A 16,132-nucleotide genomic window follows, 5' to 3' on the forward strand; every position below is an offset into this window, starting at 1 on the left:
CTGGAAAACAAATCTTCTCCCAAGCGGCACTTCTCCTGCAGACTGCATCTGTTTATCCTCCAGGATTGCTCTATGCTTTGCTCTTCTCTTGTCCTCTCTGTCTTTACAAGCCATCCAGAGGCCACATGTCCGCATGATGCTGCCACCCCCATGCTTTACAATTAAGATGTCTTGTTTGTGAAGATATTTGGTGTCTGCCAAACATAGCATCTAGCGTAATTACCAGAAAGCTGAATTTTGGTCTCATCAGACCAAAGAACCTTCTTCCAGTTGACTTCAGAATCTCCCACATGTCTACTGGTGAACTCTAGTCCAGATTTAATATGAGGTTTATTCAACAGTGTCTTTCTCTTTGTCACTCTTCCATAAAGCTTTGACTGGTGAAGAACAACCAACAGTTGTATGAACAGTCTCTCCAATCTCAGCTGCTGTAACTCCTTCAGAGGAGTCATAGGAGTCTTGGTGGCCTCCCTCACTAGTCTCCTTCTAGTACCTCCTTCAGAGGAGTCATAGGAGTCTTGGTGGCCTTCCTCATGAATGTAACAGCATTTATAGCGAACACAAACTCTTCCTATTAGCTTGTTGCAAATAGGTTGTAAGTATAAACCTCATGGCATAGTTGTCCATACCATGCTAGAAATGCTGAGTCCATCTTTCCAAAACAAAAACATTTTAGGGGTGCAAACACATCTTTTCTGGTTGACCTCAAACCTTTTGACCCCTGAGGTGACTCTTCCATAATTAAGCTTAGCTACAAAGATACATGTACATAAAATGAATAAACACATGATAAATGATAACCTAAGAGCTTATGATTAGTTTGACTTCCCCACTGTCCAGGTGACTGATTCACAGTCAGTGACTGGACCTTCCGGATATGGGTGTCCTTACAATACAATCACCCTCGACAGCCTAATCAGATGCCTGAAGATGGTCATCAAAGAGGGATTTTCATCCAATTAGGAAAGTTCTCTTTAAGATTAGACGGATAAAAGTGATGGTGGCGTTATCCTTTAAATGTAAAACTAAAGTCGAGGTCAGTTTTTCAGGTAAATTGCTGCCATGAACACAGTTCAGTTTGTATTTCTGATGACTTTGTCTGGCTGACAGTCTGTCCTCCTTTAGGACAGTATCAGTGATCTGCAGCAAGTTTGTCCAGCAAACTCTGAAACAAAGCAGGTAAGATCCTCAGGATAAGTTTGGAGTGCTGTGCATAAAGCAGAGGTGTGTTGATGTAGTTGTTGCAGCCTTCTGGGGTGTATCGCATTACCTGCTGCTGCTGCAGTGAGCCGTGTTAACTCGGACGTCGTGATCTACTGGCTGGTGCCGGGATTTAATTCAGACGGCAAACAAAGCCGGGGCGAACCCACAGATGGTCCCATATATCCAAAGGGAAATCTCGTCAGGGGCAGCCATCCAACAGCACTGCAGAATATATGTGTTTGTGCGAGAGTGCAGGTGTGCGTTTTCAAGCCAAGAAGGGGATTCAGTCAGATAAAATGATTCACAGCTCTATTCTGGGAGCTTAAAATAAACCAAATTGCGCTCTGACGCAAAAGCAGAAACCAGAAGAGTGTTTTTGATTCTCGTTGCGTTTGGTAAAAGCTTTCAATATTTGATTTGTGTTGCGTTAAATGGTCTAACGTTAAATTTTTACCACCAAACATGTATTTGGTTGACGGTTTTCACAGTGTCCTTCATTAGGAGTGTGGAGATAATGCAGGTCAGAAACAGTCCATGGCCTGAAATGAAAGCAAAGCATGATGGGTAGACGGAGTTGGACGGTGCCTCAGGGCTGCAAGATGAAAGCATCGCGAAATAAATGTGAACAGAATTTTCTTCAACCTTTAAACCAACTTTAGTGTGATATTAAGCTCCAGTGTTCATATAAACAATCATATTATTGCTGATTTAAATACAGTAAAAATGTAGTAATTTTACAGTCAAATGTTTTAAAAATACTGAATTAAAATGCTATGATTTCATTACATATTAACTGTTATTTAACAAAGGATGGAAAATCTGTAAAATAAGAGCAAAGTATTTATTTTTTTGCCTTTTTCTTTTACTTAAATCTGCCTTTAAAAAACACCAACAGGCTCCTAAAACTTTGATCTGGAGGCTTCGATCTGCCTCGATGTCAAACTTCAGTCTGGACTTTCTCTTCATGTGTTTGAACTGGAGTTTAAGTCCAAAAGAAACCCGCTACAGTCGACTGTACGAGCTGAAATTTGAAGCGTTCAGAGTTGTAGATAAATCCATGAGGATTATCACACATTCATCAGCGCCGTTTTCGGCTGTTTATCGACTATCCTGAGGCGCTTTTTTCAGTGTGAATCAGGCTGAGCTTCCATACAAACACACTCACCTCCAGCTGTATTGATCCGGAGGTGGAGGCCGTAAAGTGAGCGCTGATGGATCGGGGCGGTGGGCGGCCCGGCCTTGTCGCTGCTCATTTTCATGCCTGGAGATGTGAGCTCTCCTCGGGCCGGGTCGATACCGAGGGCTGGTCGGTTTCTGCAGATCCATCGAGCACGTCACACCTGCAAAAACAAAAACACACATCTGCCTTCCATTATTATTACAGATATGAGAGCTTTACACCTGAAATATTCATCTTGTGTCTTTGATTTAGTCCTGGAGATTTGTGCCAAACTTGAACTGATGTTTTGGGACTGAAGCTACAGCGTTGATCCTGTGTTGTTCTCAATCAGCCTGAACATCTGGATGCTGCAGGTTTACCTCATTCTTCTTTGTAAAACTGTTTAAACGCAGGTTACACGGGACCATTAGTGAAAAGCGCTTTTCAAGTCACAAATTCTCAGCTGGATTGAGCTCTGACTCGGCCTCCAGAACATTCACCTTGTTGTCTTTAAACCATTTCTCTGTAGCTTTGGCTGTTTTCTTCAGCTCATTGTCTTGCAGGAAAACAAATCTTCTGTCAAGGCACAGTTCTCTTACAGACTGCATCAGGTTGTCCTCCAGGATGTCTCTATACTTTGCTGCTGTGATGTTGCTCTCTCCCTTTACAAGCCTTTTAGGGCCTGCTGCTGAGAAGCATCCCCACATCATGATGCTGCCACCACCATGCTGGCAAACACACTGGGGATGGTGTATTTGTGAAGATGTGCAGTGTTTGGTGTCTGCCAAACATAGCGTCTAGTCTGATGGACAAAAAAACTCTATTGTGGTCTCATCAGACCAAAGAACCTTCTTCCAGTTGACTTCAGAGTCTCCCACATGTCTTCTGGTGAACTCTAGTCCAGATTTAATATGAGCTTTTCTCAACAGTGTCTTTCTCTTTGTCACTCTCCCATAAAGCTTTGACTGGTGAAGAACAACCAACAGTTGTTGTATGAACAGTCTCTTCCATCTCAGCTGCTGAAGCTTCTGACTCCTTTAAAGGAGTCATAGATGTCTTGGTGGCCTCCCTCACTAGTATCTTTTTTGCTTGGTCACTTAATTTTTGAGGACGGCCTGTTTAGGCAGATTTTCACATGTACCATATTCCTTCCATTCCTTCCAATGATGGATTTAACTGGACTCCAAGGTGTGCAGTAACTTGTACAGTTTCTTGTATGTATCCCCTGACTTTTCAATAACGCTTTCACAGAGTTGCTTGGAGTTTTCTTTTGTCTTTATGGTCTAGTTTTATCCATGAGACCTTCCAGATACATGAGTCTTGACTGTGAGACTTCCAGCACCAACTGGCTGCACCTGTGTTCAATAAGGTGAGTCACTTTAAACAGGGTGAACACTTTTTTATTTCCAATTAACTGACATTACTTTGTAGAAATGTGTTCTCACTTTGACATAAAAGAGTCATTTTTGTTAAGTCTTGTCAAAGGTGCAAAACTGAATTGACCATGATTTCATTTACATCATTTATAGCTCTCTGGGTGACTTTTTCCCCTCATGTGAACAGTCCGGTCACGGTGATGACGCACAGACAACCGATGAGAGAGAGAGAGAGGGAGAGAGAGAGGGAGAGAGAGGGAGAGAGAGGGAGGGAGGGACGCTCCGGTCCCCGTTCCGTCTCCTCACTACCGTCCCGGTGTCCGCCGGTGCAGCAGCTCCGTCTCTTCCCTCCGTGAGGCTGGAAGCTGCCAGATGTGCAGTAGATGGAAGAAGACAGTCATAGTTCACGGTTCTGCGTCGCTCCTCTCTCCGCTCTGAGAACAAACTGGCACCAACAGGAGAAAAGACGCAGAGGAGACGCGCGTAATTCGCTTTGTGCGTCCCCGCCGCGCCATGCCGCTCCGCCTCTGACCGCCTCCGCCGCTCTGCTTCTTGGATGAACTTTCTCGCCGCCTGCGGGGACGCGGCCGCTCGCTCCGACATCATGAAGACGACGCGGAAATGTCGCGCCCTGCTGTCGGTGGGTCTGAACCTGGTGGCGCTGTTCTTCTCCACCACCGCCTTCATCACCACGTACTGGTGCGAAGGAACCCAGCGCGTCCCCAAACCCAACTGCAGCAAGCAGCGGCACCACAACTGCATTGACTACGGCGTGAACGAGACGGACCAGAGCAAGGTGCACTACAGCTGGGAGACCGGGGACGACCGCTTCCTGTTCCGCCGCTTCCACACCGGCATCTGGTACTCCTGCGAGGAAAACATCCACGAAGCAGGTGGGTTCCCGAGTCTGCAAAGTTGTTCCACAAAATGACGATCAAACCCCAGCTGGGCGCGTTTAGGAGCAGCTACTCATCTGTGATTTTACTTCTAATGATGCAACATGTTGCTTGGGAGAAACAGCTGAAGTTTATCTCGGTTTGACTCATTATCTGTGAGCAAACCACGCTTCAGAGAGTAAAAGAAATGAAGCGAACAGGTCAGAAATGTTATTTTTACGCACCAAACAGAAACATCTCTGTGCGTAAAACCGACACAGTTGCAGTTTGCGTGTGTTAGCCACAGTGTTGTGTGTGTGTGTTTGAGGTCATTTTATTCAGGTTTAAAGTGGTGTGATGCGTTCAAGGTGCAGTGAACGCTGCTGTAGCAGAGACTGTCCTTGAAGTGGATTCCATGCAGGTTGATTGATGTGGATCATTTTATGAATAGACATAAACTGAGGGTGAAGGGTGGCTTGTCTCTGGAGAGGTTCTGCTTCCAGATGGCAGAAAAAACGAGGATTTAGGTTTTTTTTTGTTCACTTACATTTAACATATTTTGATCTTAGGCTCCTGATACAGAGAGAAACGAGGATTTTCATGCTGCCAGTTTGTCCTGTGGAGGATTTGGAGGAACATTTTGTGATTTTCTTATATTAGTTAGTAGAAACAGATAAACCAACGGTCTCTCAGTGACTGCTCTGTTTGTGCTTTTAGCTTCAAGTTTGTTAACTCGAGTAAAAGTTTAATTCCTTTAAAAATACTTCCCAGCAATTCCCTTAAAATGACAAGACCTGGAGCATTTTTCTGCTCCTGTTTTCAGCCGTGGATGAATCCATACGCTCAGGTGCTGCTGTGTTTCTATTATTTTGTCCATCTGAGGATGTATTTGAGCATGAATCTGCTGGTGGCAGATAAACAAACAAACAAACAAAGAGCTCTGCAGAGAGAGAAAGGAGGCAGTGCACCGCAAACTGTGACCGACACTTCGTGCAGCAGATGAATGAAATTTAGAAGCTGCTGTAAACTCACTTTATTTTCTACGTTTCTGCTCCTGAGAGGGTGAATGATGTGATGATGGTGGTTGAAGTGAAAACTTGCAGGATCATGTGATGACCAATAACAGCAAAAAAACGATGAATCTGGGGTTGAGGAGGGATATGGGACCCTTCGATTCTGCTTTTTGTGAGTGATGTGGTTCTTTCAGTGTGATCGGACCTTGAAGGTGCACCGAAGCAGGATGAGAGTCAGCACCTCCAAATCTGAGGTTCTGTGCCAGAAACTGGAGGATTGCTCCCTCTGGGTTTAAGGTGACGTCTGCCCCAACTTAAGGAGTGTGTCGGGATGTTGTTCACGAGTGACGGGAAAACAGAGCGTGAGCTGGACGTACAGGCTGTTGTAGCATCAGTGGTGATGGTGGTTGTAGAAGCAGAGCCAGAAGGCCGAAAATCATAATATGAAAAATTATATTACAAACAGAATAATGTTGTATAATTTTACCATCAAGCGTAAAAGAATAAATTATTCAGTTTAATCAGTTTTGTCCTGTTTTGTTTTGTTTTTGGTCTTTACAGCTAACATGTCAGTTATTATCAGGAATAATTTAACAAAACGGAAAATCTGTAAAATAACTGTAATTTTTTAAAAAAGTGTTTAACTTTTTTTTTTTTTTACAGTGTAAAATGGCTAAAATGCTTGTAGTGCTTCATTTCTGTTGCATCAAATTGGACAAAGCTGCAGCTGAGACTTCTTTTGACCACTGATTCATTGTTTTACAGCTGTTATTTACTCTCTAATTTACATTTTTGAGTGCAGATTTTAAAATCTCAAGTGTGTCCTGCTGACTGAGAAATTCTCCTCAGCATCTCCTTGTGGATTTTGTGCATCTTTGGATCTGGTGTTGACTGAATCTGTGGAGATTTCTGCAGGTGGAAATGTTAAAACAAACAGTCGAAAGCTTAAGTGACACAGTTTTGTGTCATTGCGCTGCTGTTTCTTGTTAGAAAATGTCAGATTTTGATAAAGACACAGCCTCTGTTTGACTGTAAATCACTGAAGCAGCTAGTAAGTGGTCAATTCTCCTTTCAATGTGATTCGAGCTCGACAAAGCGATGCAACCTTGGATCTTTCTAACAGTTTGGTATGTGAGGCACTGCAGGATAAAGAGGCTTCTAACATCACTGAGCAGAGTTATGTTAATTAACATTTTACAGTGCGACTCCCTCCGTTACTCTTATAGTCCTCCATTATTCTTCTCTGACTTCTCTCTGCAGCTCTCTGTCGCTGTTTGTCTGTACAGAATAAAAACTACTCAGTTGTTAATGGTCACTGTGGGGCTGAGATTAGAAGAAAAGAACCTGATTTACTCATACAAAGCACACAATAGGCAGTTTATTTCTATAGCACGCTATCATACACAGAAGGTTATTTAAAGTGTTTGACAGGCGTGTGTGAAATAAAGATTTAAAAGATAAGACAGGGGGAAACTGTTAAAAAAGAAAACATATAGACGAATATAAAACATGTAAAAGATAAAACAGGAAAGATGTGTGAAATAAAAAACAGAAAATTGTTTAAAAATGGCTAAAAAAGTGTTTTTTAAGAGTTTTTTTGTTGTTGCAGTGTACAGTGATTACAATCCTCCTAAAATGGTATAAAATAAAATAAAATAAATCTGCAAAATATGAGTAAATTGTTCAAAAAATTACAATTAATTGTTTTAAAAAAGTTAGTTTTTGTACAATACAGTGACTAAAATGTATGAATGTAAAGAAAAACAAAAGATAAAACTGTGAAAATCTGTAAAATAACAGGAATTGTTATTCAAAAACATCAAATATTAAAGTTTTTAATGTTTTTTCTGAAAAAACGTGACACTAGTTTTTTGAATTTGGCTGTATTTTTACAATAATTTATTTTAAAATGTGGGAAAAAAATGCTTTTTAATCCTTTGTTGGGCCAAAGTCACCAAACGTTTCAAGTATTTTCTCGTCAGATTTGACTGTGAGTCTATATAGTGACTGCTAAAACTGGCTCTCTGCCCGTTTATTTAGACGGGGCCAGGTCGAGTTAATACCAGATATTTTGGCTTCACCTCGGCACAGCTGCCATGTCGTCCTTCTTTAAACTCAGTCTGTGGTGAGCAGTGAACACGCTGGTTTGGCAGCTTTGTTTACAACCTGCAGTTCATCAGTGTCGACTTCAATCTCCAGCTTTTTCCAGATCGTGTTCTTCTACAGCTTCACGCTGACCAAGCCAGCACAGAGAAGTGCTCACTGATAAAACAACAACAACAAAAAAACAGCAGCAAGCGGATGTTTTACTGAACAGTGAGGATGAAGCAAACTGTAAAAACTTAAAAATACAGGATGTTTGGTTTGTCAGGTGTTCTACGTTTCATTCATTCAACCACTGTTCCTTTGTGTCGTTATTGTGAAACAAGATGCGTTGAGTGATGCTATTTTACATTGCCTGTTGAAAGCATTCCTGGATAGAACTATAGCATAGAGACAAAAGGACACACCAAGCAGCTCTGTGAAAAGGTTGTTGAAAAGCATAAGTGAAGGGATGATCCAAGAAAACTCCCACGTCACTGAATGTGTTCTGGAGTTAAATCCATCATTGAGGAATGGAAGGAATATGGTACATGTGTAGATCTGGCTAGAGCAGGTCATCCTCAAAAACTGAGTGACTGAGCAAGAAAGATGCTAGTGAGGGAGGCCACCAAGACTCTTATGAGTCCTCTGAAGGAGTTACAAGATTCAGCAGCCAAGATGGGAGACACTGTTCCTACAACAACTGTTACTCACATTAAATCTGGACCAGAGTTCACCAGAAGACATGTGGGAGACTCTGAAGTCAACTGGAAGAAAGTTCTTTGGTCTGATGAGACCAAAATGGAGCTTTTAGTCCATCAGACTAGATACGATGTTTGACGAACACCGAAAACTACACATCATCACAAACACACCATTCCAATTGAAGCATGGTGGTGGCACCATCATGATGATTTGAAGCCGGGTGGTGACAACATCATGTTCAAAAGTATGGCGATGGCAGCATCATGATATGAAGCATGGTGGTGGCAACATCGTGATGTGAAGCATGGTGGTGGCAACATCGTGATGCAGTCTGCAAATGAACAGTGACTCAGGAGAAGATTTGTTTTCCATCTTGACAATGAGCCAAAGCAAGTGGTTTAAAGACAACGAGATGAATGTTCTGGAGGCCGAGTCAGAGCTCAGTCCAACTAAGACTTTGTGTCTGGACTTGACGAGGTCTGTTCACTCATGATTCCTTTGCAACCTGTCAGAGTTTGAACAGTTTAATAGAGAAGAATCAGGTATGTGCGCACATGTATTTCATCATTAGAAGTGATTTCCTAAATGCTTTCACCTGTTGCAACAACTTCATCCTCACATTCGGTCTCTGCTGCTCCAGATATTTCTGCTCTTAATTATTAAACAGACATTAATTATTTCTGCTGATGCTCGATAAGAGGAAGTTTTTTTCTGCAAACACTGCACAGCAATTATTTATCAGTCTGCCTTCTTAGCGAGGTCCAGTCTGGAGGGCCGCTCTGTGTTTTTAGGGTTAGTATGAAGTTAAAGCTTCACGAGCTGAGAGCTGACATGTTGATGTGTGGAAGCAGCATGTAGCTCACTGTAGTGAACTCAGCATGTCAGTCACCTGTCAGGCTGCTGGGATGAAATGTGGGGAAAGCTGCACGGTTAAAGTTAAATTAAAGGAGAATGATATTGCCTCATGTTTCAGCAAAGCTTCTCTTAAAGCCTCTAAACACCAAAACCTGCTGCCAGCTTTGAGAGGCTTGTTATCTTTCTTAAAATTTAGAATATGACACCATTTGTTAGCCAAAAACAGAAAGAACAGTCAGATATTTAACTTTCAAATGGTCCTTAAATGTAAAAAGACAAAACACAATATTACAGATGGGAGACAAAACTGTCCTAAAAGACATGAAGCAACAGAAACAAGACAAAAATTAGGCACATAATGACACAAAATGAGAAAAGATGAGACACAAAACTACCATAAAGAGACAAAAGTCACAGACAAACAACAACAACTAGAGATAAAATAACTACAAATCTTTATCTACATCTTTTTGCATCTTCTGCCTTTGTGTCACCTCGTTCTTTGGCATCTTTTGTGTTTGAACCTTTTTGTGTCATTTTTGCATCTTCTTGTGTCTATGCTTCATTGTTGCCTTTTGTCTTTGCATCTTTTGTGTCAATTTGGCATCTTTTGTGTCATTTTTTCACCCTCTTGTGTCTTTATGTGTATTGTTTTGCTTCTTTTGTGGCTTTTCGTATTTTATTTTTTCATTTTTGTTTGTTGCTTTTGTGTCTTTTTTCTCATTTTCGCAATTTTTGTTTGCATCTTTGTGTCATATTTGCATCCTCTTGTGTCTTTCTGTGTGTTGTTTTGCATCTTTGTGGCTTTTTGTATTTTACTTTTTCATGTTTGCTTGTTGCTTTTGTGTCTTTTGTCTCATTTTTACAATTTTTTTGTGTCTTTGTATCATTTTTGCTTGTTGTCTTTGTATCTTTTGTGTCACTTTTTCATCCTCTTGTGTCTTTATGTGTGATGTTTTGCATCTTTTGTGGCTGTTTGTATTTTATTTTCTTTGCATCTTCTTGTGTCTTTGTCATTTTTGTGTCTTTCGCCTCGTTTTTGCAATTTTTTTGTCTTCTGTGTCATTTATGTCTTTTGTTTTTGCATCTTTGTGACATTCTAACTGTCATGATGCACAAATGACATTTCTGAGTTCTCTCGCCTTTGTCGTGGTTGTTCTGTTTCCATCGAGGTGCAGGACTTTATACTGCAGTGAAAAATTAGAAATGATGAGGGAGAAAACAAAGGAGCTGCTTTAGGTTGACAAATAGCCACTTTTTCCAGAAATAAACCCTATCAGTGCTCATGTCAGTGTGTTTTCTTGGTCTGAGGATTGAAAGCGACTGTTGTCAGACCTGATGCAGGAACAAGTCCAGTCAGGAACGTGTTGTTCTCTGTGGATCTGCAGATGTTTTGTGTAATCGAGGCCACCTGGACAGTCAAAGGTTAAACTAAGTGTCCTGAGAGCTTCAGCTTACTGCCGTCATTACATCATGACTGGCAGCGACGCTCATAAGAAGCTCAGGACGGACTCTGCTGCTCCAAGAGGCTTTAATACACTCAAAGTTCACTTTTTACACCAAAATGGTCTTTTTCCTGTAAACTGCTCTCAGCTACTGTTTTCATGGCAGTCTGAACAACACAGATCAGATTTTTTTCCGATGCGACCCAGGCTGCTTGGACATGTGGTCCTAAATCCGACAGGTATCTGATCTCTACCATGCTACGTCTGTCTGACCGGCCAGGTCACATTTATCCGACCAACACTTTGTTGATACACGACAAACGTCACTATTCTGCGTTCGAGTTTTTCATCTTCTCCTTAAAACGACTACGTTGTAAATGTGCTGCCTCCGGTTGGACAACAACTTCAAAATCAAGATACGCTGCACTGCCGCCATCCATGTTTACTTCCATAAACACTGAGCACGCTCGCTGTGTGTGACGTCGTCGTGTCCTCTTCTGCACATGCGGGACACTTTTGGATCGTATGAAGTTCACACAGCAGATCACATACAAGTCGTATTTAATTGGAAATGAGAACGAACTCACAAAAACATTGGATTTCACAAAAAAATCTGAATTGTGCATTAAGTCCTGCAGTCTGAACGTAGCCTTAGTCCGCTGACGTATGAAAGCTGTTTCTATACATCATTTGTGTATTTCTGTGCAGCTCAGCTCCAGTCCTGTAGGTGGTAGTAATACATAGTATTCAATTGTTACTTTACAGATTTTTCCTGTTTTGTTAAAGATCAAATAATAACTAGAAAAATCACAGAAAAAAATCTCTTTACATGTTAATTTTAAAAAGAAAAACGGCCAAGTCTTTAAATAATGTCCACATCAAAAATCTGTATTTTTATCAATGATTTTCTTTTAAAAAACTACACTTTTTCTACTGTATTTAAATCTAATTATTTAACAGATATTTACTGTTATTGTAAAAATGTAAAAAGTCCATTAAGGACTGAAAGATGCAGAATTAATTTTAAACTGTTATTTTACATATTTTCCTTGTTTTGTTAAATTGCAGATAATAAATAGTAAAATCACAGAGAAAAAAAATTACACATTGATTATAAAAAAGAAAAAACAAGAAACGGGTCAAAGGTGTACATAATCTCCACCTAAAAGACTGCTAGTTTTATAAATAGTAATTAACTGTTATACAAGGTGTGACTGTAAAGTTATGATGTTTTACATTATTTCAATCAGAAAAAAATATAGAATTATTTTTGAATGATGTGCATTTTTTTTCTGACATCCTTGCTGCCACATTTTCTTTTTATTTTATTGTATTGTATTTTTTGTTACAGTGTGCCTGTCAGAGTGCATTGTGGTTATTGTATTCACCAGGTTACGGCAAAGAGTTAGACTAAATTCTTGTTACTTTTCAAATGCCTGCAAATGCAAATTATTATTGATTTCGACATATATATACTGTATATAATATTATATACTAATAAACAGAATTGTTCATTTGTATAAAAAGCTGCAGAATGACCCTTTTCTTCTTTTATTTGCTCAGTTATGAGTAAAGTTTCACCTGGCGGCTGAATAACTGACACTCTCCTGTAGAAGTGAAGCTGCGTTAGTTGTTGTTCCACACAAACACTCATTAGAGCTGCGATTAACCCTGAACAACGTGGATCAGCGATTAAACAGAGCTGAGAACATGTGAAGCGGCTCCATTGCAGCCTGATAACCAGCGCTTTGTGGATAATTGACATTTCAGAGCAGGTTAGTGTTGGCTGCAGCAGCAGGTGGATGAATACTGATGCTGCCGTTAGTCAGACGCTTTAATTACATTTTAGATTCACGTCTTAATCAGCAGCAGCTCGTGGACACATTCAGCCGTTTTCCCCTTTTTCCTCTCTTTTAACCTTGAAAACGATGAATTAAAACTTATGTCTGAAAGTCACAGAACAAAGTTTCTGCTGTAAACAGCAGTCGGGCAGCACAAAAAAAAATAATGTTTTCACCGTATTAAAAGAGAAGAAGTACGGTTATTTTACAGATCTGTTAAACTACAGGTGACTGGTCAAATCACAGAAAGAAAATCTTAATTTATATGTTAATCTGACAAAAAAAATGGGGAAAAAAACGGGCTAAAAATGGAAAATAATGTCCAGTTTAACTGTAAAATTACACAATTTTACTGTATTTGAATCAGCAAAACCACTATTTTACAGATATTTTCCATTATTTGAAAGATAAATTATAGATTAAAAAAATGGTAAATATTTATTTTTTCTGTTATTTCAATGATTTAGCCCGATAAAATCTCATAAAATCATAGAAAGTATAATTAATTCACATGTTAACTGTATAAAAAAGGCTAAAATGTACATAGAGTCCAAAATCTTTTACAAATCATGTTGTTTTAAAATGTCTGACTGAAAAATGATGCTGTTTTGCTCATTTTAATCATCACAAATTCTTCTTATTTTACGTATTTTAGTTCATTATTTTAAAGAAATATTATGAATATTAAGGATAGACTGATTTTTGATGTGGACAATACAGTCAGCATGTACATGAACACCTTTTATTACTGATTTAATAGATATTATCTGTAAAGTAGCAGTTCAAAATTGTTCTAAAAACTTCTTTTTCCCAGGGGCTGTGAAGGCAGCAGGGAATCAAATCAATCAAACATGTGGGTTGAGTTCAGGTTCACCTGTGAGCTGAATATATTAGAGCCTGCAGGGGGAAAAACCTGCACCACAAGGCGACAAACTGCAGATTTTTTAAGATGGAAAATAACACGAAGACAAGAAAACGCAGTTACTGAGAAACTACTGATAGCTGGGTGACGAGTTGTTTTTAGATTTCAGAGACAATCCAACATGAAGCAACACAATACACGTAACTCTCACTATTAAAGTGATGCGCTGCCTCTGAGTGTTGGTGTTTTTAGGCCACAAGCAGAGTTTTGAACCAACATGCAGCTAAATGAGTGCATGAAGTTGTGGTGAAACTTGTGGAGCAGCAGCTGTTGGGCAGCTTCTGGATCAGCTGCAGAGGGACATACAGCAGAGATACAGCAGAGCAGCTGGAGAACACCTGCATACTTCACTGTGCAATAAGAAACTCTTAATACCAGCAGATCCCTGTTAGACTGAAGAAAGTGATGCAAATTTACGCAAAAGTGTTGTTATAAAGGTTTAAATGTAGTAAAACTGCTGCTTTTTTCTATTTACTTTCAATCTAATGAAACAAAACCAGTCCAATGTCAAACTGGTTTAGTGTTAAACTGCCCATCAGCTCAAAGAGTTAGAGGAGCTGAGAGGATCATCAGAGTTTCCCTCACCTCCATACAAGAACTTCTCCAGAGCAGCAGCAGGACTCTGAACATTGGACTCCTCACAGCCTCTCCATGAACTGTTTAAACTGCTCGAACATTTCCAGAGCGTTAAAGGAAGAACCTCCAGACTGATCAACAGCTTCATTCCACAAGCTGTCAGAATGCTGAGCTGCTGATCCAGATATGCAAACACTTACTTATTTAAATTGCTTTAAGTTATTGGATCCTGGAGAACCCCTCCCTCATCCTGCCTGTACTACTGTGTACGTACAGCAACATGACAATAAGCTTGATCTGACTTGATTGATATGAACCACACTGAATGTTTGCAGTCTTTCTCTGCAAACCCTCAGCGTTCCCTTCCTCCCATGTTGGCGTCTGGAACCCGAAACACCTCCAGTGTCTCGGTCAGTTCTGGTTCTGGATGACGCCGGGTTCTGGTTCGTTTTTGCAGCTGCTAATCTGTGACCTGAGATCTGATAAACGGAGGAAAACACCATCAAACCTCCTTTAAATTAAACTCCAGAGGCGGCTTCAAGTCAGAATAAAGCAGCAAACATCAGTTCATTCAGTGACCACACCTCCTCTGACAGATGTGTAGAAAAACTAACGTGATCTATCAGATTGTGAATCGAGGACGTGATGAGACACGAGTGAAGTTTTCAGGTTTTTATCTTTAATAGTTCCTGAGACATTGTTGTTCAAATTTTATTGTGAGAAAGAAAAAAACAGCTGAAAGTGTGTCGACATTTTGCCTCTTTGTGGTTATTTAGTGACTCTTTGTAGAGAATTTGTGTATCTTTGTGTTCACTTTCTGCCTCTTTGTCACCATTTTGTGTTTGTTTGCTGTCTTTTAATGGCTTTTGTGTTCACTTTGTGTCTCCTTTTGTAGATGTTTTTGTATCATTGTAATCATTTGTGTCTCTTTGTGGCTGTTTCTTTGTGTCTTTTTTTAAATGTTGTGTTTCTTTGCTCTAATTTAATAACTTTTGTGTTCATTTTGTGTGTCTTTGTGGCCATTTTTTTGTCACTTTGTCATCATTTTGCGTTTATTTGCTGTCTTTGAACGGCTTTTCTGTTCATTTTGTCTCTTTGTTGGCGTTTTATGGCTCTTTATAGATATTTTTGTGTCTTTGTGGTCACTTTATGTCTCTTTGTAGATAATTTGTGTCTTATTGTGTTCACTTTCTGTGTCTTTGTCATCATTTTGTGGCGTTTTAACTGTCGTTTATGGCTTTTGTGGTCACTTTGTGTCTCCTTTTGTAGATGTTTTTGTATCATTGTAATCATTTGTGGCTCTTTGTGGCTGTTTTTTTGTCTCTTTTTCCGTCATTTTGTGTTTCTTTGCTCTAATTTAATGACTTTTGTGTTCATTGTGTCTCTTTCTAGGCATTTTATGGCTCTTTCTAGGTATTTTTTGTCTCTTTGTGGTCAGTTTGTGTCTGTAATTGTTTTATATCTCATTCTACATATTTTTTTTGTCTCTTTCTAGATAATTTGTGTATTTTTCATCATTTTATGTGTTTTTGCTTTTGTTTCATGGCTTTTTTTGTTCATGTTGTGTCTCCTTTTGTAGATATTTTTGTATCTTTGTAGTCATTTGTGTCTCTTTGTGGCTGTTTTTTGTCTCTTTTTTTCATAATTTTGTGTTTCTTTGCTCTAATTGAATGACTTTTGTGTTCATTTTGTCTCTTTGTAGGTGTTTTATGGCTCTTTATAGATATTTTTGTCTCTTTGTTGTCCTTTTGTGTCTCTCTGTAATTGTTTTATGTCTCTTTGTGAGCTTATTTTTAAAAAATAATTCTGTTAGACCGCGGTTCAAAAGCAATGTCTGTTTTTCATTGGCTCATTTTCATAGAATTTTTACTTATTATTACTTTTGTCACATTCAAGTCATTTCTGTGACCGTTGTGGGTTTTTCTTTCATTAACTGAGGGGTACCAACTATTTTGTCCACATGTATACATATTTTGTGTCTCTTTGTACATATCGATAATCAATGAGAAATAACAGTGAACATTTCCGGTGATGCTCATTTTCTCTGTTTTTCTTTCTCCACTTTCTGCCGTCATTTCCC

The 16,132-nt window shown here is 39.6% G+C and overlaps 1 protein-coding gene across 1 annotated transcript in view; it reads left to right on the forward strand.

Moving 5' to 3' along the window:
* The first annotated feature begins 4,294 nt into the window (after positions 1 to 4,294).
* gsg1l (gsg1-like) overlaps positions 4,295 to 16,132 on the forward strand; it is a 34,691-nt gene continuing 22,853 nt past the window's right edge. Inside the window, exon 1 of the mRNA XM_008294487.1 lies at positions 4,295 to 4,631. Within this exon, the coding sequence (XP_008292709.1) occupies positions 4,295 to 4,631 (337 nt within the window). The remainder of the gene's footprint in view (positions 4,632 to 16,132) is intronic.

The sequence above is a fragment of the Stegastes partitus genome, unplaced genomic scaffold, assembly GCF_000690725.1.
Source record: "Stegastes partitus isolate 25-593 unplaced genomic scaffold, Stegastes_partitus-1.0.2 Scaffold966, whole genome shotgun sequence".
Classification (NCBI taxonomy): domain Eukaryota; kingdom Metazoa; phylum Chordata; class Actinopteri; family Pomacentridae; genus Stegastes; species Stegastes partitus.